The sequence below is a fragment of the Nannobrachium achirus genome, assembly GCF_963921795.1.
Source record: "Nannobrachium achirus genome assembly, chromosome: 10".
Lineage (NCBI taxonomy): Eukaryota > Metazoa > Chordata > Actinopteri > Myctophiformes > Myctophidae > Nannobrachium > Nannobrachium achirus.
This window is the reverse complement of record NC_137819.1, coordinates 28,437,555-28,465,174: the sequence shown is the minus strand read 5'-3', so window position 1 is coordinate 28,465,174 and position 27,620 is coordinate 28,437,555. Positions and strand designations below refer to the sequence as shown.

The 27,620-nt window shown below is 45.2% G+C and overlaps 1 protein-coding gene across 1 annotated transcript in view; it reads left to right on the top strand.

Annotated features, from left to right (window-relative positions):
* Positions 1–27,620, top strand: part of epha10 (EPH receptor A10) — a gene marked incomplete at both ends in the record, with an annotated part of 227,807 nt that overhangs the window by 183,261 nt on the left and 16,926 nt on the right. The window contains 4 exons of the mRNA XM_080735073.1: positions 9,276–9,401; positions 12,473–12,528; positions 17,114–17,239; positions 20,635–20,820. Of these exons, the coding sequence (XP_080591199.1) occupies positions 9,276–9,401; positions 12,473–12,528; positions 17,114–17,239; positions 20,635–20,820 (494 nt within the window). The remainder of the gene's footprint in view (positions 1–9,275; positions 9,402–12,472; positions 12,529–17,113; positions 17,240–20,634; positions 20,821–27,620) is intronic.

Below are 27,620 nucleotides of genomic sequence, written 5' to 3'. Positions count from 1 at the left end.
TTCAACGTCTTTCTTTTCATAGTGTGTGGTGTGAGAGTGGCCACCGTTGTGAAAACATACAGTACAGTCACAAGGTGTGCAATGGGCAGCCTTATTAGCCTGCACCACCGCTGGCTGGCCCCATATTGCTCAGTACTCTGTCCAAAAGCTCTGTTCTTGTTGTTTTTTTTGACACATTGAAGGTAATGGGATTTGAGGCGGTTGGCAGAGAACAGTGAGACTGCAGCCATTATTGTTAGAGGCCATTATATCCCATGGGGTTTAAAGGGTCTGGGGAGGAAACAAGGGCCCCAAACATTTCTTTTCTGAGGTGAGACTAAGGTGAGATTACAGCATGTGAACTGTAAAGGTGGCCTGAACCGTTGGGGAATAAAGCACTGTACAAATGGATGAGTCATGTAGTATGTGCCCCCAAAAAACACATTCTACTTTTATTTTGAGGTATAAGTCACCAAGCATGGATGACACGTACAATACTGAACGTTCTGCACAATGTTTAAATGGCATTGCAATCCTTTTATAGGGGACCATAGCAGTGTCTAACAATACAACTAATATGTTTTGCTTATTGTAAACCCTGAGGAAGACTGCTACAGTCGAAACGTAGGTTTCGACCTAGGTTGGTCAGCACCTCACCAACCTAAGTGTGCGCTTCTCCCTTTGTGCTTTCTGGATTGTTTAGTATATCATCTCTCATCTCTCTCTCTGTCATCTCTCTCTCTCTCTCTCTCTCTCTCTTTCTCTGTCTCTCTCTCTGTCTCTCTGTCTCTGTGTGTGCGCCAGAAGAAAATAGTTTCACTTCCCATTTACCAACGTGATCAACTAGACAATTTGACATTTGGTTTTTCTTCCATACAGATATCCTCATGTTAATCCCTACTTGCTATTGGAAGAAGGTCTTCTGGTTCTCATTATATATATATATATATATATATATATATATATATATATATATATATATATATATATATATATAATTTCTTTTTGCCATGGCACCCAGCTCTTCAACCTACCAGCCATCGTGATAGGTTTCACATCCCTGTTTAATTTTGGCTTCTCTCAGGGGAGTTGTATCACATTGTGCATTTCGCATGTAGGTCATATACTAATACTATATGGTAGGATTTATTCAGCTGAGCGCTTCTCTGCCGACTTAAACGCATCACCGTGATCAAGCAGACTCACTCGACGATGCGGTCACGGCACGCACACACAATTAGACTCATGCATGCATGCACAGTCAGCCCCAATCACACAATGTACACACAGTAAAATACTCATGAATGCAAATGGACCCTACAGATCGCAATATTGTTTTCTCCTGGAATGTGGACTCTTAAGCTTTGAAGCCCTGTGATTGACTGAGATGGGAAAGGGAGCGCTTGTTTATTCACCGGCTGTCCCTCCGTCCGTCACGTCACGTCACACTTTTGGCCCTATACTCTTATCTCCGGAGCCGTTGTCCCTATCCATGCCAAACTTTGCACACACACTCCTTGGATGGCAACTCACAACCTCCAGCCCTGATTTCTCACATGGCCCTCTTCTAGCGCCACCATGAGGCCGATCTTTGCAAAGCACATTTTTGGACACTGCTCCTACAGATAAAATCACGCAAAGCGGTACACAGCAGCAGTATCTCTAAAGTCATGTCATCAACATGGATCTGTCCCATTTCCCATATTCCCTCCTGATTGGCTACGATTGCCTTCTAAAGTTTGTGTATGCCTGACGGTCGCTTATCTCCCGATTAGGGAGTCTTACTGGTTTATTTTTGCCTGATAACCTATTCCAGCATTTTCAAATTCTGTACATAGCATCTGTGCCTTGTGCTTGGTTTGCATATAATTTCTCTCTCTCTCTCTCTCTCTCTCTCTCTCTCTCTCTCTCTCTCTCATACACTGTTCTCTTCCACGCTGCTCATATCTCTCCCATAAGTTCATACCTACCGGAACTCGCCTGTGAATCAGATAAGATAGAGCAGGTCTGTTCCGTTGAGTTGACAGTACACCCGTCTGTGTACTGTCAGCACTGTGATATACTGTACCGTAGAGACAGAGCATCAGCGTTAATCTGTAGTACAGAGAGATGGAGATCTAGTGGATAAAGAGAGTGGATCAGATGAAAGAGCACAATGAGGAAGTGGCCTCTGTTCACCCGTATCCAACGCACTACAAACAGGATCTGTCAGTCATGCACTCTCAAAGAGAGTGAACGCTTAGGCACGCACGCACACACATAGGCACACACACCTAGGCGCGCGCGCGTGCACACACACACACACACACACACACACACACACACACACACACACACACACAATGATGTCGATTACTTATATTGTTGTATCCGTATACCGTATTATATATTAATACGGTAATGCACTTTAGGAGACTTTGTGTAAAAATAAAGGTTGCACTTACACTGTGAAAGATGCAGCATGTTCACATACAGTACAAGGAATGAAGTGCATTACTCTCTGACAATAATATAAAGAATAAATAAGCATAAATATGTAGCATCAATATGTCTGTGTGTGTAGTATATATGTTACAGTCAGTTTGGGTAACTCAGTGAGATCATGGTAAGAGCACTTGTTTTGTCGTTCACCACACACCAATCACCACCAGATGGCGGCAACAGCCGTTCACTAATGAGGGGCTGACGTCACTCGTTTGCGACTCTCTTTCGTTTATTTACTAGCCTAGCTCGGCAGTGTTTAGCCATTAGCTTACTATGCCTTACTCTAACCCTAACCCTAACCTTAACCTCAGTAAAACTATGCCTAACCCTAACCCTAACCTCCGTGGGGTGCGCGCTATCATTCCTGCCGACGCGACGTTGTTGTGGATCAAAGCGACCGCTTGTTCCGCCCCGCGACGCACAACGAGCGCTCCGTTTCTCTATCTAACCGCTTCTCTATCTAACCGTGACATATATATATATATATATATATATATATATATATATATATATATACATATATATATACATATATATATATATATTAGGGATGCGAAGATATACCGGTACGGATCGTAATCGCGATACAAACGTGCGCGACACGAGTGAATCGGTTCATTCAGGGTGGATCGGTACAATTGACGGCTGGAATCGTGATGTATCGTATCGTGAGTGTCTGGATCGGTACATTCCACGGTTGGATCGGTTTTTTCATAATAGTATTTCATTCTATCCTGTGTTTCCGAGGCGCATTGAATGCCCCATCAGCCCTCCCCCAAAAAGCACTTGTACAGACATTGTACAGACACTCTACAGACATGCGTCTTTTACAGCAGCACTGAGCTGAGCGCAGTGAACACCCGACCCGACCGAATGCAGATACAGACAGACAGCACTCGTGAGCCCACTGGTTAAACATGCAAGATTAGTACCACGTTTAGCTTTATAACATCCCTGTCCAATGTGTCGCTGATGTGATCCGTTGTTGTGTCACTGGACTGGAGCACGCTGCGTGATATTATGATCCACATTCCACACCCGTTTGTTCTTCTTGTCGAGTCTGCGACAGAATTGATTTAAACAAAGCAGAAGCTTCCACACTTTAACTACACACACGTATGAACTACAACAACGATACTGGGCGTGCAGCTAGCGATTAAAACAAAGTATTTGACACTGTTTCACAACTTGTTACTGTAGCACTCTTCTGCTGCTGCTGTTCCCTCTGCAAAGAGAGGCTGGAGCCTGATTTATACTTGGCAGCTCGACGGTGTCGCGCACGCACCTAAATAGCAGACCTACAAGCTCACAACGCGACACGTTGTGACTCAAATATCTACGTTTTAAAACATTTTGGCTAGAAATGGCAAAATCCTAGATTATATTCATACAATATAATAATAATACAGGTCAAGGACCCTTAATTGAGAAGAGAGAGATCAAGCAGGGACCCCCACTGTAGGCTATTTTAGACTACTGTAGGCTATTATATAAAACTGTTGCAGATTAAAACTTGTCAGAGACTTGTTTGACAGCACTATATCATCAGTGACATTAATACATTACTATGTTGTGTTTATTTGTTCACACATTATCTTTTCTAATAATATGATGGATTTATGTTATTCATTATAATCCATGAATTATTATCTCTTAAACCCTCAATAAGTGTTAATGTATTGGCTAATGTTCCCCTATAGGGTTGCTACTTGCTTGGGTTCAATTGGTTACTGTAAAAACTAACTATTAATATTTGGCCGCCTCACATAACTCTGAGGACCCTAGGGGTCCCTGACCACCTGTTGAGGATGTAATGATATATAATAATGATATAATGATATAGTATTAATCAAACAATTCTACCAGCCAGCAAGGAGTGTTCTCCCAGATTTCAATAAGTTGGATTGTTAGTACTACAGTGAAACAATAAATTGTTTGGAAATTAATGCATTTAATTTTTAGTAATTCTTTTGGGGGGAAATTTACATGGGCTTAATACAAATCCTTTGCATTGTGTTGAATCGCACCGAATCGTGAATCGTATCGCATCGTAAGGACCAGGGGTGTATCGCAAAGTATCGTGAATCATATCGCATCGTATCGGGGTCAGGGGTGAATCGTGATGTATCGTATCGGCAAGATTTCAATGTATCGCAATTATATCGTATCGCTGGTAGTGTATCGTGATGCGTATCGTATCGCCTCAGTGGTCGAGATTCGCATCCCTAATATATATATATATATATATATATATATATATATATATTCCTTATTCCTTTTTTATTTTATTAACTCGTTTCCCGCGATCCCCGTCGAAACCGGAGATTTCCCGCTGTACCACTCTGCGATGCCCGTAGATCCCGGAAATGTAATTAGCTTTAATCATTATGAAACAATTAAAAGTATGATCGCAGTATATAGCCGTTTCGGAGTCTTAGGCCCGCCTCCTAACTGTATCCGGCCGTATTTCCTGTTCTGACCGGATCTAGGTTTCCGTATCCTGTCAAAAGCCCAATCGTAGCTTCCGTCCCATAAGTTTGCATTGTAAACAGAGGAAGGAGCTGGACGGTCATATCATCGTCTTTTTTCACACATTTTTTTATTTGATAGCTGTTTGCTTCTTGTGCCCTGTTTGCTTCTTGTGCCCGGCAGCGCACAGCTGGCCGTTTCCAATGTTTTCTTATGTAAATACTGGCGGATACAGCAGGATACTGCCTGGCAACGGATTTGTCTATTCCAAAGGATTTTTTTTTATTCGAAAGCTGTCATCTTGTCTACCGGTCTACTACATGAGTCGCGCACAGATCATGCACTATGCGTGCACGTGCCCACGTTAAAAGGTAAGGACAATTTGGCAGGAAAACAGTTCAGCCTATGTTTAAAATAGCAGCATATGAGTTAACATAAGTTTACAAAACACATGGATGTTAAAACACATTGCCTGCCATTGAGGGACATACTGTACTCTTTAATTCAAAAAGCCACGGTTCCCTGCCATTGAGGAGTATGTCCCTCAATTGCATCGCCGTCTGCTGTACCCCAGAGTTATGGAGGAACTCAGTTTCCCATGATGCTTTGGGAGATTACGTCACCAGGAAGTGAAAAGCCCCCATTGACTTCAACGCAATCCTCTGCAATAATATGGCTTTTTCTCTGAATTTATCTCTGGAATGTATGTGCCCGTTAGTGTAGATTCCTTGCATGTGAACATAGATACTTGTCCACTAAACAGATGATTCTGATACACAGCCCTGGGTGATCTCGCTTATCTATCTGCATCTGTCCGTTGTGCCTTCATGATCACATTCATCATGTGCAGCCCACCATTATTCATCTCTGCTGAACCGTTAGCTTGTGCGTTTCATGTTTCACGCGCAGACAAAGAGGGGATGGCTCGATGCCTCAATTACCATGCTCTCATGTTTGCAAATAGACAATCAGCCCCCAGCCACAGCCAAAGGGCCTCAATTACCACGATATCCCCTTGATCACACAGAAACACGCGAAGAGTGTGCTGCTCACGCACACATCAGATGACGTAGTTCTAAATTGTGTCTGTGTGTGCTGGATTGGTTCTGCATCAGGGTTGAGCTAGCCTCGGGATCCAGGCATCTTATATCTTATTTTACATCAATATTGTTCATGTGAACTGGTTTGTTTATGCTTATATTCATTGTAATGATCAAAATCGCTATGATTTATCACTCGTTTTCCACCAAGACTCACTTCCTTGTTTAGCAGCAGCCGGCAGCAGAATAGCCGACAGGAGCAGAGAGAGGGGTGGTGGGGGAGGGGAGGGGAGGCAGGCACAGAGATCAGGATTGGCCGATGAGATTCATTGGTTCGTATCCCCGCCCTTCTGGGTCATAGAACGTCCGCGCTCGGCCAGCTTAGGGTTGAGCCTACATTATACTTTGTCACATAGCAGTGTCACTCGCCCCCAAATAACTGATTTACTGGCATGTGTAAAACAGTTACTGTACTTTTGGCGAGTGACATTGCCATGTGTCAGAGCTGAAATCACATTTTCTCTCTCTCTCTGGCTGCATCTCTCTCCATCCCTATACCATCTTATTCCTTCATCTCTTTAGGTCCTCATTACGAGTCATAGGCACACACATACATGTGCATAAACACACACACTCTCATGATCCCCTCTGTCATTTATGCCGATCAATACACACTTCTGGAACAAACCGCATCTCGCAAACATGCCCTGTGAAAAGCCGCAGAAAGGTCTGTTACTAAAATGGAAAGTGCTTCTTGCTGTCCTTTCTTCCCCTATAATATCTTTCCTTTCTATCTCTCCCCCCTCTATCTGATTCACACACACACACACACACACACACACACACACACACACACACACACACACACACACACACACACACACACACACACACGCACAGACACACAGAATGATTTCAGTCTTTTGAGTCCATTGGTGCTAGACAGAGCTTGATAAAACCATAGTTCCGGGGCATTGCCCCAAACATTCTCCAAGATGCCTGTGGGCTTGACTGGACAGCGCAGGGATTTGTTTCTCCTCTGCTGGTCACACCAGTGTGTGTGTGCGTGCGTCACTCAGCACGTGGTGGAGTGAGTGAGTGAGTGAGTGAATGACAAGCACCCTGAGAGCGGGAGATGGAGGGCAGTGCCAGAATAAAGGCTGCAGGTGGAGGGGTCATTGCAGAGGGCCATTGACTCTCCAGGACACAGTCATGGGAGCGAGGGATTGGAGGAAAAAAAACCCCGGCAAAACGGGAGAGTGGAGCAGGAAAGGTCTGAGCAAAAATTGTGTGGTTCGCTGTGTTTCTGGCACAGATCAGCGGCTTTCTCATCAGAGTCGGTAGACGGCCACGGACATTATCCGTTGTAGATGTGGCCCCTGGGATCGCCAGCAGGGCTGCCCGGCCCCTATGCCCTCCAACCTGCCAGTGCGTGTATTTCTTTATTTTTTGTTTCCGATCTCCTCAGTCAACTATTTCCAGCCTACTTTTTTTGCGCACGCCCAAGAAAGTAGAGTTGGGTGAAATTTCTTCATTGCCGAGCACAGTTTGTGTTCATTACCGGTAATCAATGTGTAACTCAGAGTGTGTAACTTTAGTGTCTAAGAGAGTACAAATGGAATCAAAGGGATCCGAAAGGTTCCCTTTGATTCCATTTGTACATTTCTCAGGGTCAAATTAGCGCTCAGGATTTTACAGTGTATGTCACCCCCCCCCCCACAGGCTTACTTACTCTTGGTTTCACTTTCACCCCTACAGCCCTCTGCTGTCATTTTGGATGCTATTCCTGCTCTTTTGGCCTATTAGTCTTACGCTCAAGATTTAATTTTAATATGCTTCATATTAAGAGAGAGCACTGAGCGAGAGGTTCTCCCAAATGCAATCCATTTTGTTTAGTGGTTTGTTCATTTCAGTTGTTTGCCCTGCAGAAACAAACGAGTGGGCTGCTTATATTAGAATGGAATTTGACATTAATTGGTAGTTTTTGGAGAGACACTTCCAACTGGAGTGTGGGTGGGACTGGACTGGGTAGACAGTGAGTTGTCGAAGTTGGCAAAAACAGCTCATGTGTTTGTATCCTTTGTCTCGTTTACAGTCTAACAAGACCCTCCGAATGTCTGACGCCAGCATGCAGTTTGAATTCCTAACCTAGAGTGCACGCTGCCAACTTCTGTACAGCACCACTTCAGAGAGTGGTTGTTTGTTACACCTTTGTCAGTGTTGGCCTGGCCATTGCCAACAGGTTCATTTTGAATTGAGAGTGACCTCTGTCTTTTAGCGAAAAAGGTTTTTATACGACGGTCTCTTCCAATTCTTAAAATAAAAAATAAAAAGAATTCAATTGAAGAATATTCATTGACATATGTTTTGGGAAATACAAAAAAGAATCTCTGAAAAGAAAAGCGAAGTGAACGCTGATCTTTGCTAGAATTAGCACATAAAAGGGCCGTCCACACCTACAATTATAACTATAATTATTGTTTTAAAAATGGTTCCAACTGAAGTGGATGATGACAGTGGCGAACAATATTGTTGGGATCACTTTCAGAGTGATTTGATGAATGATACAAGCCAATCAAAATCCATCCAAATATACAAGGCCCGACCTATCACTTACAGAATGTTATTGTTCATCAGGGTGGATATACTCACATCCTTATCTTTATAGTTTTTTTTCTTGGCGTGCAGCATATTCCTCTGCTCAGGTTCATCATAAAGAAATACAGCAAATATATGCTAAATAAAATGTGTATAGCGTGTGGGTATATGCTGTATTTCTTTATGTGAATAGGCTCTATGCGCAGCAGCTATATTCCTTCACAGGTGTTACCAATGATACTAATGAAGGCTCTGTTCCATTTCATGTAGCACAGTGGTTCTCAAACCTTTTATTTCAAGGACCCCCATAACTCTGCAGTGTGTGCAAAATAATGGTTCCATTTGTACACTCTCAGAGTTACACACCTTTTTAAGGGGTCATTTGGAACCCCCAAGGAACCATGAGGGTCCCTGGACCACACTTTGAGACTTACTGGTGTAGCAGAGTGTTTCCAGTGAGCCAACATTCACAATATCACTATATCAGCACCCTGACTCTGTTTGACCAGATTGGAACAGATCCTTCATTAGTATTATTGCTAACACTTGAAGTAAAGGAAGTGAAAAGAGACCCAACTTCTCTCCAAAATGGCTGCTGTGCATATATAGCCTATTGATGTTGAATTAGCAGAACAACCTTTGAGCGACATTAGGAGCGATAATTTGACAAGGGACCCCTCCCTTCCCCTCCTTGTCTTTTCCCAGCAGCCTCTGCGCGAGCTCCTCCAACGTAACTCCTGCTAGTGTGGTGCTGCTCTCCACCTCCTTCTCCACTCTTCCTCCTCCTCCTCTTCTCTCTCCTCCTCCTCCCTTCACACAACTGATGCCCAGGTACACTGGCATGCCTGCACCTCCCTCCCTTTTCCTTTCACTCCCAGGGGCGTCACAAGGGGGGGGGGGAAAGTGGGACTGAGTTACTAGGGCCCAAGGTGGAGGGGCCTTCATTATTTTATCTCAATCTAAGCTCATTAACAAAGAATTAATAAAAGCAAGCTCCTCCATTTCCATCCACCAAGCAGTTTCGCTCTGCTGACATCAAAGGCATGGCAATGATAAGAAGTTTAAACCAGCACGATTGCACTCCATAGAGTGCATACCTCTGCCAACACTATGCAACTGTCAAGATGAATGATTTCCACCTGATATAAATATGACTACAGTAATTGTCATTTTGACCTTCTGCCCTTGATTGTACCCTTGACCTTTTTCGAGCCAAGTAGTGTTAATGCCATTTACACCGATCTTGCACTTTGTAAGTCGCTCCAGTTAAGAAAGTCTGCTCCATTATGATGGAATTTTGACCGTGGCCTTAATGGCCTTCACCATTGACCATTTTGAACCAGAGGTTTCATGAAAATCTGGCCAACTGTTCTTGAGTTACGCCTCTAACAGAAACAAACGGAAGGGGCTGAAAACAATAACCCCCATCCACTTCCTCTTCAGAGGTAAACATGTGACACTGACAGGAACCAACCATATTCTATCTTTGCTGTATTTCTTGAAATTGGTACCCAGTGATTATCCAACCCCAGAAAATTATATTATCAGTTACAGTTTGTGACACTACAAAATTGCCGGTGCTTTGCCTCTGAGTACTTAGTCCTTACCTCCTTCTCTTAGCTCCTCATTCCTGTACCATCCTGTTGTGTTTGCTCTCTCTCTCTCCCCTATCGCTGTGCTGCATGTGCACAATACAATGCACAGTGTTCATTTAATACATTTTGCAGATTTACAACCTAAGCCCTGTTGTTCTGATTTGAGGAGTCAGTAATGTTGCGAGCCAAAAAATACTGTACGTCTTCTGTAGAATTTCTCCATGAAGTGGTGACATCACTAAACGATGGTATCAAACACATCATCGGCCGTACATTCATTCCTAAACACATCCAAACAATGGGATTTAAGTTGAAGATGAAGATGTTTTCTATTGTACACTCCATCTACAGTAGGAGATACAAATGGATAAATGAACACTGCAGATTTTACTGCGTTGCATACTCAAGTTCTGTTTATTCTACGTTTACCTTTTTCACTATCCTGTAATTTCCTTGCCTCTTCGCTTCCTCAGCCCTGTGCCCTTCTCAGCTTTCCATCCCATGTACCCCTTTAAGCTTTTCTTCCTTAGGCCTTTCCCCCAAATCCATTCATTGCAAATATACAAATCATCGTTGTCGGGTGAAAACCTTGTATGTCCAAAACCGTTCGTTTTGCATTTATCATTTAAAAAACAACTTGTAGATCTACTGTTTTCACTACTTTTGTGCGACGGCCTTGTATGTTGAAGCAGGGCTTTGCTTTGCGAAAGAACGTAACAAATTTGAAACTTGGGAGATACAAGGTTTCCACCCGACAACGACGAAAAATATACACTTCTACAAGGCCAACTCACCCCTCTTGCTCCTTCTCCCTCATGTTCACTTTTAACGGGCGAGTCCCTTCCCCATTAATTGTCTTGTCTGTGTCCCCCCTGCCCCTTTCTCGTATCCCCTGGCCTGAGGGTCTGTGCAGCGTGTTACCTGCTGGTGGCTTTGTGACAGACGGGGTTCTGACCTTGTCTCCAGCCTTTGCTGCTACGCAGGCTGGGGGTGTCACCCTCCCTCTCCATCACATGTACAATACGTACACACACACACACACACACACACACACACACACACACACACACACACACACACACACACACACACACACACACACTGTGAGTCTTTCGGGCTCTGTGTGAACCATTTCTCAGCAGCAAACCAGGTCTGTGTAAAGCGGTGATGCGTTGTGACACACACATTAACACACAGCTCCCTGAACAGATATGGGATTGGGGCCTCACACACATGTACTGTACACACACGCACGCACGCACGCACGCACGCACGCACACACGCACGCACGCACACACAACACACTCTAAAGGAAAGCACACACACACCTGCACGCGCATACAAATAGACACATGACATACACTTACTGTAATAGTGCTTCTGATCAACCTATCTGCCTGTCCGCTTTACTTGTTAATAGGATACTGCAGTGGTTCCAACCTCTCTCTCAGTCTTTCTTTCTTCTTTCTCTCTCGATCTCACACACGCACACACACACACACACACACACACACACACACACACACACACACACACACATACACACACACGCACACACACACACACACACACACACACACACACACACACACACACACACACACACACACACACACACACACACACACACACACACACACACTATCTCTCTCTCACACTCTCTCTCTCTCTCTCTCCACTTTCGTGACCCGTTAACCCTGCTCATTTAACAGTGAGATCATGGTCAGCTCTTTACTCTTTAGAAAACCTCATGGTTACAGAGAATGGATGTGCACGGCAGGTGCATCTGTGATATATCCGTTTGTGTGTGTGTGTGTGTGTGCCGAATACATGTGTGCCTCTCACCAGTAGCACACACACCAGCCCAGGTTGAGTGTGTCCACACGCGCACGGCCTCGCACACCGTCGCCTTCCGTTTGTTCCAGATACCCACAGCTCCCCAGGTTGAAACAACATAGAAAACAACATTAACGTATCAGTTTCGTGCCGGTTCGTCTGCCGCGTGTTTCCGGAGCTCGGTCAATATCAGGGTGGATATGCAGCTCGTCTGCACCTCTGATCTCACCGCTGCTCATCAGCTCCATCACATCGGGGGTCCGTCTGAATGCCTGTCTTTATCTTTTTCCATTTCCAATCTCAGCGCTGCTGTCTCCCCCCCGTCCCCCCCATCCCCACACACACACACATCTCACAGAGCCACGGCTTACCGTTCAGGATCTGTTATGGGCGGGAGATAAAGCTGCGTCTGATGTTTGTGCGACTAGGGCTAAATCACTGTCTGATGCCTGCGTTTGTTTGTCTTCCCAGACAATGCGGATACAGCAAGGCCTCGCAAGAGGGAGATGAGGAACTCTACTTTCAATGTAAGTCACACAGAAAAGTGTGTGTGTGTGTGTGTGTGTGTGTGTGTGTGTGTGTGTGTGTGTGTGTGTGTGTGTGTGTGTGTGTGTGTGTGTGTGTGTGTGTGTGTGTGTGCCTGTGTGTGTGTGCCCATACGCACATCCAGGCTTTAACTACCACCAGTGTTAATTCTTAATTCACAGGGTGTGCAGCGAGCCATGTAGCCATGATTTGCAAGTACACCCTCTGGACATGACGCTATAGTATGTCGCAGAGACTTAACCCAATCCAACCCTTGATGCTGAGTGCCAAGCAGGGAGGCACTGGGTCCCATTTTTTCTAGTCTTTGGTATGACCCGGCCGGGGGATTGAACCCTGACCTTCCAATCCCAGGGCGAACACTCTAACCACAAGGCCACTGAGCTGGCTTATGCTATGTCATATGACGGTGTCGTGTGCCATAAACATTGTGCTATTTTCGGCACACAACACCATCGTACGACAAAGTATAAATCAGGCTCTTCAGTAGGGGTGGGCGATATGGAAAAATACAATATCACAATATTTTCCCAAGCTGTATCACGATACACGATTTTATCACGATTCTTTTTCACATTGGTTTTTATGGTTAATTTTCAAGTTACTTGACAAAAACTAGATTCTCTGGGTTCCTTTTGGGAGGTCTAAATTGAACTTTGGACCCTTACGGGTCCATTTGGTTTCATTTGTATACTGTCAGAGTTAAGTGGAGACCATGACATTTTAAAGTTTGAGAACTACTCATTTAGACCAAAATGCGGGTTTAAATTGAATTCGGTAATGAATCTCCGTATTAACGATTAAACAGGATTTTTTACAAGGCTCCCTCAATTGTATCACGATATATACGACACTTCTGAAAAGGCATATCGTGGAGACATTGTATCGTCTCAACGATAATTATCACCATATCGCCTACCCATACTCTTCAGCCAACTCAAAATGCATGATTGCTCTCCATTAGATGGGGTGGAGGACAGAATTTCATGGAGAGAGATTGAAATGGGGAGGAGGAGGAGGCAGAAATACAAAGGCAGGGGTGGGGGGAGGGAGGGAGAGTAGAGAGAGAGAGTGGGGGTTTGTTACTGAAAGCGACAGAGCTCTGAAAACACGACGCTGGCAGCAGACATTGTGCCTCTGTTCTGGGAACAGCAGATACTCTGTATTAAATGTTTAAGTTGTAGTACAAGGCTTGTCGATGGCTCCGTGAGCCTTTCTTTTTAACTTGGCTCATAAAAGCTCCCCGTGGGCTGTGTTCGACAGTGACAGAGTGGAACTGCTTTGACATATCACTTCCCGTGTGTGTGTGTGTGTGTGTGTGTGTGTGTGTGTGTGTGTGTGTGTGTGTGTGTGTGTGTGTGTGTGTGTGTGTGTGTGTGTGTGTGTGTGTGTGTGTGTGTGTGTGTGTGTGTGTGTGTGTGTGTGTGTGTGTGCACGCGTCTCATGGTGCACACACATTTGCAGGGAATTCAGTATGCATGTAGGTGTATGCATGCATAGCTGCGTGTGTGTGCCACTTTTCTTATCGTCATTGTCGGGCAGAAACCTTGTATCTCCAAGTTTCAAATGGGTACGTTTTTTGGTAAAGGAAAGCTCTGCTTCATCATACAAGACCGCCGCACAAAACTAGTGAAAACAGCAGATCTACAAGCACACAACGCCTCGCATCGCGAGGCGTTGTGTGCTTGTAAATCGGCTGTTTTCACTAGTTTAGCACATTTTTTAGATGATAAATACGAAACGAACGGTTTTGGACGTATAAGGTTTCCATCCGACAATGACGTTATGGTATGCACATATTTTGAGGGAATTCAGAGAGTGTGTGTGTGTGTGCGCGCGCACGCGTGTGTTGTTTAATATCCCAGCTTTCTAAGGTCTCTGGAGGGGTTTGGATCTGAATGAATAACGAGCTGCAGGCATGCAGGCCGGGACTTAAAATCTGCCCAAACAAAGAAACAAACAAAGACACAAAATTACAGACACGCTTGCAAAGGCAGCTTGCACATGCACAGCTCTGCCTAATGCAGACACAGACACATTCTGCTGCTGTTCACTTGCACCAGTGGTTCTCAAAGTGGGGTCCAGGGACCCTCAGGGTTCCTTGAAGGGGGTTCCAAACGGACCCTTCTCCAGAGACATTCTGCAATCCCACCGGGTAAAAGTCACCGAGAGGACCTCCACCGGAAGGTGACCGCTTCCTCTTTTTGAATAGCAAGGGCAGGGGTCTTCAACGTTTTCAGGCCAAGGACCCCTTAGCTGAGAGAGAGATGAAGCAGAGACCCCCTCTAAATATTGTATAAATGTGATGCAGATTTTAATTGATTTGATAGATTCATAGACTATCTTGGATCAGTCTATGTTGGATCATCAGTCTATGTTGGATTCGTGTTTTTAGTAAACTTGACCTTTCACTCTCTACTTGGTCTGCTCTTTTTTTTTTTACCTCTACACCAAACCTATTTGTCGAAAATAGCCGATCTACAAGCTCTCAACGCCTCAAGCTTGTAGATCTGCTATTTTTGTCTAAAGTTCTCCCCAGAATAGGGATGCGAGGGTTCAAGTTGTTCATTTAAAAGAATGATCCTATCACAAAGATTTGGCGGCCCCCCTATAGTAACTCTGAGGACCCCCGGGGTCCCGGACCCCCTGTTGAAGACCCCTGGTCTAGGGGAGAGGGGCGAGTGGAGTTTAACCACACAAACCCCAGCATCCCTATTCTGGGCTTGTCATAATGAGGTAACATTCAGCAAAAATAGCAGATCTACAAGCTCACAGTGAGCTTGGTTGGCTCGTCTCGCTATTTGACGTACAATAAATGATATGCAGTTTAAGTGATTAATGGCTGAGGGACTTAACACAATAGAGGGTTGGATGCAAGAGAGGGAGAATTGTTTTCAAAGCTCTGAGTTGGTTGAGAGCATGATTAGAGAAACAACTGTCTTATCACACCATCATTCCACATACAGATGTCGCTCAGACCACTAGTTTTATATCCCAGTATTTTTGGAGTGACCTAGAAACACGCACTGGGAGAGAGGGAGGATCAGGACTTGCTGTAATCTCCATTAACAGATTAGTTATACAGCGCATATGTCCCATTGTGTGTGTGTGTGAGGGGGAGAGAGTGGTGTTTTCACTGTTAGTGTAAGATTTGATGCATTATATAAATCTGTGGGATAACTTGCACTTCAACGCATACTGTGCCTCTCGTGCAACCGTGCGTGAATATCCTTCAGTTTCCCCTCAATCGCTTGTGGCCGTGACACAATTAACCCTGAAACCAATCACCCACAAGACATACAGTAGAGCAGAATGAGTGTGTATGTGTGCGTGCGTGCATGTGTGCGTGCGTGCGTGCGTGCGTGCGTGCGTGCGTGCGTGCGTGCGTGCGTGCGCGCGTGTGTGTGTGTGTGTGTGTGTGTGTGTGTGTGTGTGTGTGTGTGTGTGTGTGTGTGTGTGTGTGCATCAATCAATAAGCTGTTATGAGGCAGGCAGAGGCAGAGGCAGAGGCAACGTACGACTGTTAAGGGTCGATCCCGAGCTGTAATCACATTGCAGCTCAAACCTCGGTCAGGCTTTTCTGGAAGCCTGACCATCATTGTCATACGATGAATAGTTAGACTAGCTAAAATAGTGTTTGAAAATCGTACAAATAGGGACACCAGGTTGAAAGCTGTTAACTCATGTGGGCATGTGCAGGCTAGTTCTAAAATCCAGTAAACACGATAGAACAACTGCCTGCTCATGGTTTAATTGTGTGCAGTGAAAGTTCACGTTAATTTGCTTCTTTCTTTCTTTCTTTCTTTCTTTCTTTCTTTCTTTCTTTCTTTCTTTCCAAATTCTTAACTAACAATTAAACAGTTGGTAGCTTTGGCCAACCTAAATTATATAAAGAGTTGCTTGTAAGAAAACATACATTAGATACTGTATTGCACCGCGTTATTTTGAGTTAAGTTTTGCTGCTGACAACAACCATCAAATAGCAGGAGCTCAACCAGACCTCTCTGCCTGTTCTGCCCTGTCCCAGTTATGTCTGAGGAGCTCACAAGGCCAAACAAAAACTGAATAGCACCAGACAACACACAGAAACACACATGTACTGTCATGTAGGGTTGTTGTTGTTGCTAGACTAAGACCTGCTGCCAGTGGCTGCCTCCTTTCTGTGTGTGTGTGTGTGTGTGTGTGTGTGTGTGTGTGTGTGTGTGTGTGTGTGTGTGTGTGTGTGTGTGTGTGTGTGTGTGTGTGTGTGTGTGTGTGTGTGTGTGTGTGTGTGTGTGTGTGTGTGTGTGTGTGTGTGTGTGTGTGTGCACGCGCGCACTGTAGGCTTATCCATTTTTCTGTCCAGTTGTATGGACCGAGAGGTAAAGTATCTGCATCGATTCTCTATAACAGAGTTTTTGTTTGTATTTTCTATATATCTGCTAACACTGTGTGTGTGTGTGTGTGTGTGTGTGTGTGTGTGTGTGTGTGTGTGTGTGTGTGTGTGTGTGTGTGTGTGTGTGTGTGTGTGTGTGTGTGTGTGTGTGTGTGTGTGTGTGTGTGTGTGTGTGTGCGCGCGCGCCACTCCAGTTAAGATCCCGACACGGAGGACATACATTGATCCAGAGACCTGTGAGGACCTCCTCCAGGCTGTCCATGCCTTTGCCAAGGAGCTGGACAACTCCAGCATCAAGATAGAGAGGATCGTCCACACAGGTACAAACTGTAAAAAATGCTGAGTGTTCATCCAACGCTTGAGGTATAATACTTCTTATAAAACGGTAGCAGAGACTACTTTAGGTGGCTCGAGGGGATGGTCTCTTTTTGTTTGATGTATTATACATCAAAACAGTGTCATGGCATAAGACAGATTTTGAGAGTTATCTTCTTTAGTAAGTGTAGGGATTTTAGAAGTGCAGGGACAAGCAAGCAAGCAAGTACTGCGTTCGGCTGCGTACTGTATATGTATACTATATACAGTTGTTTCCTGTTGAGATAGGCGCATTTCCTTTTTCAGGGACCAGCATGTCTGGCAACGTCATCATTTACAGCCAATGAGGGACCAGCATTCCTGGTGATGCCAGTGGTGATATGTCACTGGCTTCGCCAGTGGTGATGCCAGTGGTGACCGCACCTCATGGCGCGCTCTGCTGGCGCACAAGTTGGTCATACATGGCCTACATTGTGCACAAGGAACACATCATAGATGTCTGACATCATAGACCACATGAGACTGACTCAGTATGTCCACATTCAGTTTGGGCTTTCCAAGATGGGCTTAATTAGCCTAATTCACGGCCCGCCCACTAAGCATCCCACGGGTGCTGAAGTCACATTTTGAAGGGGTAAATCCTACCATAGCCTATGGAGTTAGCACAGAAATCGCAAATTTAATGCAATTTCCGAATAGTAAAGTATAAAATACGGCTAGCATGATCAAGAACACAAGATACTAAACGGCACAAAGCACTATAATTTACTTTACTGTTAGAAATAATGATTTGTTGGCTTTAAGTCCAGTATAGTTTCCCCTTCTAAATTGAAGTCAGCACCCGGGGAAAACTGAGAAACGGAAGTAGGTGGGCGGGCCGTGAATAAGGCTAATAAATGATGACATCAGGAATCTCCATATATGGGCATAAAAGGGACATGGACTGACAAAGAGATCTCCATATATGGCCATTCATTTATTGGTGAATACATTTTCCCCATTGACTTGAATGGGGAAAAGTTCAAATGGTAAGATGAAATTCGTGTCACGGCAACCACACTTGCAATTTCCAATTGCATCTTTCTTAGTCTTGTGTGGCCAGACTGTTGACTCCTGTGATTTGCAAATGCTCCCGTCATAAAGTCTGGGGCGACGGAGGTCTTATGAAGCATCCTCCCCACTTCCGTTTTTAACATTGTGCACATTTATCCTAATATAATAAAAAATCATCTAAGCATATTTAGCTTGCTGCTTAGTAGAGCTGTCTTCGACTCAGGATTTATCAAGTCGACTCGAGTCGACGCGCACTATCCAGCTTGGATTTTAAGCCATGATGATCATCTGTGGACCAAGAAAGCACCTGTAGACAACAGAGGAGGGGCCCACACATTAGATTTTTGATTAAAATATACATTTAATTTTTGTAAATTGTCAATGACCACGCGGGCCAGTTCCCCCAAGGGCCCCTTAGAGCCAAGGGTCCCTGGCAACGGACCCACCGGCCCAATGGTTAATACAGCCCTGGTTGCGGGGGTTATTCCGACACGTCGACTAAATTATATAACAATAAAAAATAAATAAAAAATAAAAGTGGTGCTGCAGTGACTAGAGTGAAGACGCGACGCATTGATGGCAAGTAGCGCCCGGTACAACAGCTGTTATAAACCACATATGATTGGTGGATTCTCTACTTTGAAAACTGCCTGATTGTAATGATTTCATGCCTCTCCAAGGCTAAAGGAACAGGGCTAAAGCGCTAGCATGCTAACGATTTAGCCCTGTTCCTTCAGGAGGAAAAACAACAACAAATGTGGGCTAAAAGTAACAATTATGTAACATCACTGCGTCGATGCAGAACGGCACACGGCTGCATCGCAATGCAAGCAAATTGTCTTAATCTAAAACTTTTTAAGAAGTCCTCTACTCCACCACAGTCCTCAGCCTGAGACCACCACCACCCAGTGCCACACTCAGTGGCAGTGAGTGAAGTGTATCGAGATCGGCTGCTTCTTGGCTGCAAAAAGTAGAATAACAACACTTCGACGCATTTCCTCTCAAAGCGGCTAGGTTCAAAATAAGAGCCTCCTGTAATATGACCAAGGCAACTTTCAAGTCACGTGAACTGGTTTTATTTTTAAGTCTAGTACAAGTAGTAGGAAGTATGGACTCAATAAGAAGTACATGACAGTACAGTCCAGCACTCTCATACCGCACCACAGTAACTGGTGTGATAAAAAATATATATATTTTCGACGGCTCGACTCAAACAATTGGCGTCGATTCCGGGGGCTTAAAACAATGCGTCGGTTCGTCAAATTTTAGAAGACAGCTTCCATTACTCGCTGTTCAGGAGCTGTATAGTTCCAGACTCTCTATAGCATTCGGAGATTGTGGAATAGTTGTCTGGCTACGCGAGCCTACATATCTCTAGTTAAAATGAGTGCCAGATTGCAGCTTTAAATATGTAGTATTCAACCTCAGAGACGAAACAGTAGGGAGCGTCTGCCGCTGCGGTCGTCTTCAGACGGCACTCTGCTGCCAGCGACAGACAGTCGTCTGTTGTGATGTGTATTTTGTCTCCACTCTGTGCTCCCTCTTTGATGTTCCTTTGAACTCTTTGAATTTCACACATTGCCCTGCATGGCCTCGCTCTGCTCCTCTCTCCCGACAACAATGTCTGTTCATTTGCGTCATCGCTTTTCTGTCCTCTGTCCTGTCTGTGTACATTTTCTCCGCCTCTACTTAGGGATGGGACGATATGAAAATTTCATATCACGATTATTGTGACAAAAGAAATCGCGATTTACGATGTTATCGCGATAATCAAAATCCATTATCCTGCGGTGGAACATTTGCCAAAAAATAGCAGATCTACAAGCTCACAACGCGTCGCAACACGACCCGTTGTGAGCTTGTACATCTGCTATTTTTTGGCAAAGACATTTTATAGAGAGTGAAAAAAAGCCTGTTTCAAGTACATATATTATAAGTATCTTTTACCAATTATAGAGGGTTTAAGTGGTAACGGATATGCAGCTCAGCAAATAAAAGGTGAATTGATCCCAGTGCATGATGGAGAACGGAAATCTCCACGATACGATTATCGTGAGTGTTTTTTATCACGATAAACGATAATATCATCAATCGTCCCATCCCTACCTCTACTTCAGTACACCCTACCCTCTCTCTCTCTCCCTCTCTCTCCTTCATTCTGACCCCCATCTAATCTCTCGCGCTCCCATTTTGATCTTGGCACAGACGCGCAGACACATTACGATATCAGTCTGCCCCATCCTCCCCATCCCCCACCCCCATCTCTCACTGTTCTCTCTGGCTGTTTTTGACCAAATCACGGAGGGCATCATCACACTGCCTCCTGTCTGACTGTCTCCCCCTGCAGGTGACTTTGGGGAAGTGTGTCGCGGCTGCCTTAAGCTGCCGAGCAAGAGGGAGCTTCCCGTGGCCATAAAGACGCTGCGGGCCGGCTGCTCCGAAAAGCAGCGGCGCTCCTTCTTCAGCGAGGCGGGCATTCTGGGTCAGTTTGACCACGCCAACATCATCAGACTGGAGGGCGTCATCACCAGCGGTAAGGAGGGAGGGAGAGAGAGGGAGAGAGAGAGAGGGAGAGGGAGAGAGAGAGAGAGAGAGGGAGAGGGTGCGCAAGGTGCAGCTTCATCTTGTTGAGGAGTGTATGATGAACACTTCAACATCAGCTGATTTGAGGGCGCGGTGATTGAGTATTGAGTACTGTGTGTGTGTGTGTGTGTGTGTGTGTGTGTGTGTGTGTGTGTGTGTGTGTGTGTGTGTGTGTGTGTGTGTGTGTGTGTGTGTGTGAGACTGGTAGTGCATTTGAGGTGGCAGGAAGGAATAGAAGAGAGGTGTAAAGGGAATGACGATGAACGGAGGGACGGACGGACGGATGGACACTTTGGACAGACAATGGATGGATGGATAACAAAAGGCCATCTTATGCCAGTTTGTATGGATGGGTGAAAGGAGCGAGAGGGAAAGACGAGTATGATGTCAATATCGCACACATGGAGGGGTCATCAGTTTGAGCAAGGGTCCTTACTTCTCACACAGATGGAGAAAGGGAGGAAGAGAGGGAGTGATCAGAGAGAGAGAGGAAGTCTGGAAGCAGCTGTGCGCTGAGAGTTTGACCACTGCAGTATCACACAGGTCATTACGGGAGAGATAGATCAAGGGATGGATGTGTAAGAATGAGAGAGAGACATAGAGAGAGAGGGAGGGAGAGAGAGAGAGAGAGAGGATAGAGAGAAGTGAGTGGTGAGTTTGAGGATGTGTTGAGTAAAGGGGCTCTGTAAACTCAGAGCCAAGCTTTCATCAAGCTTTCATTTTCCGCTGACAGATAGCAATTGAGCCCACAAAGTGAAGAAGGGATGGTTTGAGTGAATGAAAGAGAGAAGGAAAAGTGGGGAAATGAAGGAGGGGTGAGGAGAAGAAGAGAGGAGTGACTGAAAGCAGAGAAGGAAGATGAGATGAGATAAAGGTTAATGGGAATGGCAGGTGAAGGGAGAGGCGTTAAAGAGTTTCTCAAGTCATTCGACTTCTGTGCCGCCAGCGCAGTTTGTGTGACAGTGACTGTGCGTGCGTGTCTGTGCGTGCGTGCGCGTGTGTGTGTGTGTGTATGCCCATATGAGCGGATAGGCACTGTGCCCGAACACACACTGTGCTCAGTAGGATGGCAGCAGATGTGCAGGGTACAGTAATTGATGCTAGAGACCCAGCGGAGGCTTGAAATCCACTCTAATCTCTCCCATGTCTACACGCACACACAGACACACACACACACACACACACACACACACACACACACACACACGTGTGCACGTGCACACGCACACAAGCTATCACACCAGCTCACATTCTCCCTGTTATTGACACACACTAAAGCAAAAATTGTGCCCACACACCTGCTTGTATCTCCTCACTTGGCAGGTATTCAGTCACTCACTCACGCACGCACGCACGTACGCACACACACGCACACGCCTAAAAATCACCTGCATTTCACCACTTACCACCCACCAACCCTCCAATCAACCCCCCCATCTCCCTCACACTCAGCCCCCCTGCAAACACAGCCTCCTCCCTCTCCTCCCCCTGCCTGTCTGCTCCTCCCACTAGCCACCTCCCACCAACGCCAACACCTCCATCAGGATACACCACCCCTAGGCTGTGTGTGTGTGTGTGTGTGTGTGTGTGTGTGTGTGTGTGTGTGTGTGTGTGTGTGTGTGCGTGTGTGCGTGTGTGCGTGCGTGCGTGCGTGCGTGCGTGCGTGCGTGCGTGCGTGCTTGTTACAGTAGTGCCATCAGCTGTTTGTGTGCTTATACCGTTGTGTGTGTGGAGCATCAACTTGGCTGATAAGCAGGGTCTGGACAAGGCAATAATGCTTAGTGCACCCGACTAGCCAGCAGCAGTCCTCGTCTACGCCAAGCACTATAGCTATTATATTGAAATAAAATCTAAACCCAAGTCGATGGAGTCCACACACCCACAACTAATTACCACGGTGGCAGTGCTGAACGAAAAGATTGTAGTTACAGTATTATTGCTGAAGTTAAAAGTGCCCAGTGTGATTCTAAATTCCGCGATGTCTCCTCTCTGCCCTCCCCTATCTCCACCACGTCTCATCCTAAGCTGGTACTTAGCAACAAGCTGCCCGGCTAATGAGCCAACAAATAGTGTGAGGCTCCAGATGACCTTGTCCTCTCCAGTCCAAAGTGTGTCGTTCAGCCTCACCTGTGCATCCTTACCGCCCATCTCATCCGGCCCAATACCCTCACCAGTAACCACTTCCCTGTTTCTCCTCCTCCATTTGGCTGCATGCGTCCGTCGAAGGCAAGACTCACCACAGGGTGTGTCATTAGAGAGGGAACCCCGCTGTTTGCTAAACACCCAGTTAGGGCTGCTTGGATACGTGTGGAACAAGACTTAGAGGCTAAAGAGGAAACGATGCCATTGATGTCACGCCATGCTGCTGCTGTGGCGGAAATGAGCAGACAAAATTGGAACTGGAGCACTATTGAATTGAAGCTGATGAATGGCTACTCCTTCCTGATTGGCTGAACATTTCCAACCCATTGGAAAATGAATTTTCTCTTTAACAAGTATCTAACTACTACTACTACTACTACTATTAGTTTACTGAATGTCGGTCTGTCTGCCGTCTGTCTGTCTACAGTACTCTGACGTCATAGTACTGACGTCACATACTGGCCTGGACACGGAACACCATATATGGGCATAGGACACGCAACACCACATATGGTCATAAACGGGTGAAACAGTGCCCACATTTCTGACATCAATGATGCTGACGCCTGTACTGCGCATGCGCGTCTCTGCCATGGTAACATCCGCATGCTGAAACAATGCCCAAATTTGGAGATGAGATCACTGATGTGTGTGTGTGTGTGTGTGTGTGTGTGTGTGTGTGTGTGTGTGTGTGCGTGTGCGTGTGCGTGTGTGTGTGTGTGTGTGTGTGTGTGTGTGTGTGTGTGTGTGTGTGTGTGTGCGCGCACGTGCGTTTGCGCGAAATATGTAAGGAAATGTTGCTCGTCCTCACTTTTCAGGAGGCTGTTTTGTTTTAGGCTTACAATTAGAATGAGGTTAAAGGCATGTTGTGGTACTGGTGAAGTTTATAGGTTAGGGAATGGGTTTAGTCAGTGGAAATCATTTGGAAGTCCTCACAAGTATAGCAGTACCAGCATGTGTGTGATTGTGTGTTGGTGGCGGTAACCGGTAATCAATGCATGTAGGACAAAACCGTATTGAAGCTTGGATCCAGTATGGATTTAAAATGGCAGTGAACAGAGGGCAGGCGGATATGAGCACATTTAACAAGGCAGGGAGTAGATAGGGAAATGTTCACTGTAACGAGATGTTTTAGTAACATCAGATAAGGAGGGTGTATTGCCGTCTCCGTCCAACTACCATTTGAAGTGTGAGTTTGGTGAGTAGTACACTCGTGTTGCCTGGCTCACTGTTGGAGGCCTAATTGTGGGGCAGAAACTACCCTTGACACTATTATAGGCTTGAAACAAAGAGCAGGAGGAATTTGACAATGTTTCAGGGCTGACTCATTACTACAGAGCCTGGCCTGGAGTGAGAGAGAGAGAGAAAAAAAAATGATTTTGGCTCCGTACATAACCAACTGCTCCTCGTAACACCTTCCATTAGCTTTTTCGAAAGCCCACACAGCGAGTGTTAATCTGACTATGAGAGTGTAACAACTGTAGGTCAAAGCGTATATGGCTGAACCATGTACAAATGTTGGCAGACATTTAATTGGAACGATGAGTACAGGAAGTGCTAACAACCGGCCAGTGTAACTTCATCAGTGTTGTTCAGGTTTTCAGGTTATCCCTGTAGAGGTTTGATCATGCCAGTTTAATAGACCACCGGTTCGCAAAGTGGAGACTTCTAGCGGTCCTGGAGCTGGTTCAAGGGGGTCCCCCAGCAAAATGAGGAACAGTTTAAACAGAGAGCTACAAGCTCACAACGCATCACGTCACGTTGTGAGCTTGTACAGCAGATGCTTATTTTAGAAAAATCTTGACGAATCTCTTACGGAGGTCCCTGGCACGACATCTTCACAAATGGGGGTCCACTGCCAAATACAAGTCAATTTGGCTGTCCTTGACATGAAAATGTTTGAGAACAGCTGTAATAGATCATCCAAGTTGACTGAAACCATGGGTCAGAGATATGTACTCGACCATGGCCGCGCAAGTAGCACAGCGTCCTCTTTGCTTGATTGACTGCTGAGCTCAGCAGAGGCCAAAACTGTTAACTGAGGTCATGTGAGTCCATCCAAACTTATATGGCACAAAAACACACTACAGGAGCCATACACTGTTAGGAACAAAAGCATGTCTTTAATCTTATCAATCGTGACATGCGGATATTACAGTGCCTGTTGGCATTTATTTTATTTTCTCTTTTGCAAGATATGTTTATTACAAGGAAAGTGGTTATTATATCTTCAAGAGGCAGCCGTTTCCGTAACCCCTCCGCCTCCATATTTCTGTCGCCTACAGTGCAGTCTTACTTTCTCAAAGTTCTTTGTCGCTCTCTGGCTTCTGCAGTGATTTAGTTTTCTCCTGTTTTTCTTTTACTCTTGTCGTTGTGTGAAATACCGAGAGGACCTCTTGCCATCTGTACTTTTTTGCAGAGAGAGAGAGAGAGAGAGAGAGAGAGAGAGAGAGAGAGAGAGAGAGAGCACATTTGGCAGTTTACCCGACTCCCCCAGGTTCCTCCACATGAATGAATCCACACGTACACTCACTCCTTCTCTCACCTGGATGTTAGAGGTGTCTCTACTGCCATGCTCTCTAATGGAGTAGCACTTCTCTCTCTCTCTGCTTAGCTGGCCACAAACACTGCCCAACCCACCCACCCCCCTTTCTCTTGCTCTCTGTCTCCGTCTCTCTCGTCCTCTTCCCTTTTCCCTGCCTTTCCATGTGTCTTGAGTCAGTTTCGCTCTGTTACTGTCCACTCCACTGGCTTTGTCTTGTTGTTGCCATACTGTCCTGTAAGTAACGTCTGATTAATGGTTAGCTGCGTGTCTTTTTTTCTTTAAGATATTTTTTTGGCTTTTTTGACAGTATAGTAGGTAGACAGGAAAGGGGGAGAGAGATGGGGAGTGACTTGCAGCAAAGGTGTCAGGCTCAGGACTTGAACCAGCAACGCGCTGTCAGGCATCAAAGCCTACAGTATGTGGTCTGCGCCTGGACCACTAGGCCAGCGGGCTCCCCAGCAAGTACAAGTTAACAACACGTGACAGCGTGACAAGTTGTGAGCTTGTAGATCTGCTATTTCCGGTGCGAGACTTGCAGCCAAGTATAAATCAGGCTTAAGAGATGAAGAATAGTGAGCCGGTGATTATTGTTGAAATAAACCCAGACAGGGTAACACGGGACTGTCCGGCTCATTGTGCAATATTCCACTTATTACATGGCTGCTTGCAAACAAAATCAATAATTTGACTCCAACAAATAAAGCAGTCTGTTGCCAATTAACAGATCAGAAATAACAGAAAAACATTCTACTGTCAAACCGCAATAATCCAAATTAAAGTACTGTCTAGAACCGTGCAATTGTTTGTCACATAATTGCAGACTGCTTCACTGAAACTGCAACAGCAATGTTTCTGAGCTTTCTCACAATTCTATGCTGACCCTCTTACTGGTAAAGCATGTACTTCTATAATAATGCAATGTCTATTTTTGGTGTGTGACATGGCATACAACCAAGTATGAATCAGCATAACCCTTCCATTAGAGAGAATACCCACAGTGACCTTACCAAGCCGTGGATTATGTGGACATTACTCTCCCCAAATGGCTTTTCCTTTCGTTTGTACAGCACCATGACAAACATGTCTCTTAACACATCTGGTGCCAACCCCGAGTTTCCCGAGTTTGAAAAGGTACCACCCCTGGCCCTGTGCCAACCCTGAGTTTCCCGAGTTTGGGCCGTTTTTGAAGAAAAAAATATGTTTTTTTCAAGATTTTTTTTCAAAAATGTTTTTGGACCTCCAGAAATGTATTAGGCATGATCGCGATCGCGAAATTGCATGTTTAACCCCCATACCAACCCATTCTTTCAAACATGGCAGCCATGTTTGTTTACATCTGAAGAAAACATAATGGCTGATAAATCATGAATGCCTGAACGGATTTCCAAGCGGATGTTTTTGTTTGAAAGCTGTGAACAGTGTGCACACACGTGGACGTGGTGCATCATCTAGGCATGGGCGTGCACTTTTTACACAATTGCGCAATTACATGGAAGTCTATGGTAACCATGGCAACGTGGGACATTGAAGAGAAGAAATCATAGCAACATAAGTGTTAACACTTATGTTGCAATGATTTTTTCTCTTCAATGTCCCGCGATGCCATGGTCTCCATAGACTTCCATGTAATTTATAGTGCACGGATCATGCACACCCATGCCTAGATGATGCACCACGTGTGTGCACACTGTTCACAGCTTTCAAACAAAAAAATCCGCTTGGAAATCCGTTCAGGCATTCATGATTTATCAGCCATTATGTTTTCTTCAGATGTAAACAAACATGGCTGCCATGTTTGAAAGAATGGGTTGGTATGGGGGTTAAACATGCAATTTCGCGATCGCGATCATGCCTAATACATTTCTGGAGGTCCAAAAAAAAAATTTGAAAAAAAAAAAAAAAAGGATTTTTTATTTTATTTTTTTTTCAAAAACGGCCCAAACTCGAGAAACTCGGGGTTGGCACAGCGGTAGTACCTTTTCAAACTCGGGAAACTCGGGGTTGGCACCAGATGTGTTTTAATAGGAAATACGTTAATTTCATTAAGCGTCCTGTGAAGTTTG